This window comes from Plasmodium gonderi (assembly GCF_002157705.1).
Source record: "Plasmodium gonderi DNA, contig: Pgo-contig_267, whole genome shotgun sequence".
In the NCBI taxonomy this organism is placed as follows: Eukaryota; Apicomplexa; class Aconoidasida; order Haemosporida; family Plasmodiidae; genus Plasmodium; species Plasmodium gonderi.
Genome location: NW_021629178.1, coordinates 2,022 through 5,328, shown reverse-complemented (window position 1 = coordinate 5,328; position 3,307 = coordinate 2,022). Strand labels below are relative to the sequence as shown.

At 19.1% G+C, this 3,307-nt stretch overlaps 1 protein-coding gene across 1 annotated transcript; it reads right to left on the bottom strand.

Moving 5' to 3' along the window:
* Positions 1 to 1,754: 1,754 nt before the first annotated feature.
* Positions 1,755 to 2,796, bottom strand: PGO_002520 (variable surface protein; the record flags this gene model as incomplete). The annotated part of the gene is made up of 3 exons (XM_028691142.1): positions 1,755 to 1,910; positions 2,031 to 2,666; positions 2,782 to 2,796. The coding sequence occupies 3 exons, from the start codon at positions 2,794 to 2,796 to the stop codon at positions 1,755 to 1,757; spliced, it is 807 nt and encodes a 268-aa protein (XP_028546943.1).
* Between the last annotated feature and the right edge of the window lie 511 nt (positions 2,797 to 3,307).

Genomic DNA, 3,307 nt, shown 5'->3' with positions numbered 1-3,307 from the left:
TGTCATACATTTTTTATATATTATTTTCGCACTATAATTAATAGATGCGTAACATTAGGGTTATTAATTTTAAATTATAATGTAACAGAGTGATTGTTAGAATGGAATTTATATATTTTATTTTTACACATTATCAAATGTCGTAAATTATGATAATTATTCATATATATACATGTTATAATTTATGCGTAAATATGAACTCACAAAGATTAAAGCCATTTTATTTACCCCTTTCAAGTATATTACGATTTATACTTTTTTCTGTTAATAGTGATTATTCATTTTGTTTTATGACGAAATAATAATCCATCAGCATAAGTAGAAAAAGGAACCATTTATTATAGATAGAATATATTCATATATTTTCCTTTCTAATTCCGTTAATTAGAGAAATTTGTCTTGATTTCACATTTTATTATAATTAAAGTATAATAATTTCTTTTTTAAATAAATGTAATGAACATATATATATATATATATATTTGAATAACGAAGACATATATAATGAAGGTCAATGTCACACTATGTTCATAATGAAAAATAATGAATATCCAGGAAAAACTTTTTTTTTCTTCTTCAGTATATATATATTTATTAATCAATTTCAAGAAATATATATAATATATGAAAAGTACGATAACCTTTTCTAATTAATATATTTTTATAATTGCTTTATGAGTATATTAATTATGTTTATCCTATATCTATATTAGTGGAAAAAGCCAGAGCATATTTTCTGCACAAGCCCTAAGATGGAAAATAAACTTTTTTAGTATAAATTGTAAATTTATATATTTCTTTAATATTTTTTTAATTATATAAAAGGAATAATTTAATTTTAATAGATGAAGTATTTTTTTTTTTCAAATATATTTCAAGGCATTCTCATACGTAATACATATAATGTAATAATTTTTCACGTTTTTACATCATAAGAAAAATAAGCACGTTGATTTTATATTTTTACTTCAGATTTAATATTCTTACTGATTAATTAGGAACAGATTTATACAAATTATAGCTTATTTGGACATTAATTAAGAATTTAAAAAAAAAAAAAAAAAAAACTAAGAGAAAATTAAATATATTTAATCAAAAAAAAAGATAAACTGTAAATGACATATTAAATTTTTTGGTTTTTACATACTAATAATATATATATGTAATATATTTTAACATTTTAGTACAATAATATTTTGGTCACATAATATTTTAAGTGTTATAAAATGGGATATATACTTACACAAACATTTAATTATTAATAACTTTGTTTTATAAATCCATGTAAAATTTTCAGTAGCAGTATATAATATAATTGATAATCTACATAGAAAAATGAATTATATATATTGTATTAAATTATTATAATAACTTGCAAATTATATATGTATAAATATATTATCCTATATATTACAAAATTATTTTATTTATAATATAATGTTTTGTAAATTATAAAAAATATTTTCATTTAAGCTTCTTGATGCTGTTACCGGAAGAGGATTATTTTTATTCATTAAATTATTCAGTATTTATTCTATTATGTATTAATGTATTTAACATTATTATATTATTTACATTGAAACGTTATATTATTGCACTGATAGATCAATATTTATTTCTGATTCATAATGTTATAAAATCAATTTATATATATAGGATATTATTAATAGTAGCATTCTATATGTAAATTCCTTACTTCTTTTCCTTTGTTATTTAAACAAAATATATTATTAAATTATATGTGTAATAATAAATTATTCTAAATTATATAATATATTGTATTTAGAATTACTTAAAATTCCATCGGATGTTACTAAATTTTGAAATATATTACCATCTTCATATATATCATTCCATTTATTTCGTTTCCTTTTAACTGCACGATACAGTTGTAAAACATATGGAGTGTACTATTCATAATAAAAAAATATATGAATTAAAAATATAATACTTTTTCGACTAATGTTTTAATTTTTTAAATTATTTTAATAGTTTAATTTATGGTAATAAAAGAAAATATCATTATTTACCTTATGCACAACCAATAATAATAGAAATATTATTATCATTGTAACAATAGTAATTACAATAGGAATTGCAATATTAGGTTGGCGCTGTTTGGCTGGTGTTATGGGTTCAATGGTTCTTATAGCTTCCGTTTGCTTCTTTCTATCATGCTGATCTATATAGTTTCTTATTGTATTACAAAAAGGATCACGCTCATGTTTTTCATCATCTTCTGTATTAATACACTTATATACATTATACAAATGTGACAGTTTGATTAATTCGTATTCAGTAATACTGTTCCTATAATCTTTGCATAAAAGACCGCGATATAGGAATGTTTCATTTATTTTTAATAATCTTTCAAAAAGACTTTTGATAATATTTCCTTTTCCTTTTTCCATAAGTTTATGATATAGCCAATGATACAAGTATAAACAATGAATACTTTCAGAATCGTGCTCATTTTTTCTATTTTTACTAATTATATGATATATATATGACATAGCCTGATGGCATATTTTTTTATATTGCATATCGTTATTATTAAAATCTCTTATATTTAAATTATTACAATAACCTTCATATACCTTATCAAAAGTAGTTGTTTCTTTTTGCATTGTAATGTTAGCTTCAGATAATCTTTTTATATATTCATACTAAAAAAACATACAAAGTAATATTATTTTTTGAAGGAGTTATTAAATATTTACATAAATCGGAATATACAACAATTATAATATTGTAAATTCAATTATAATAGTTAATATATACATTTTTATCAACCATCTCAGATAAGATTATATTATATGTGAGGTAAACGAAATATTAGAATTAATAATATGAAAAAAAAATAAGTACTCGTAACTGAAAACATATATTTTGAAAATATATATATTACTAAATTTTATAGTTATGTGATGTAAAGATAGCATAGAATCAGTTGATCTTTGTTTTTTATACAGATTAAAATGTAGATGTAATTATTTTACACAGATATATTAGTAATTATTTTTTCAAAAAAATTAAAAAGATAAATATATTATTAGAAAAGATAAAAAATAATATATTTTCTGAATTATAATATTATAGATACGTTAATATACATAAATTACATAATTTTACTTAAAAAATTCATAGTAAAAAAAAATACATAATTATAATATTTTTATAAATTTATAATATATTTGATAATTAATCAATTCATTATTATTCCATTAGTTATATTATAATATATAAAACATCAAAGATTAATTAAATCTGTTATAGGTATTTTGGATATACTAATTTGGTTACACAA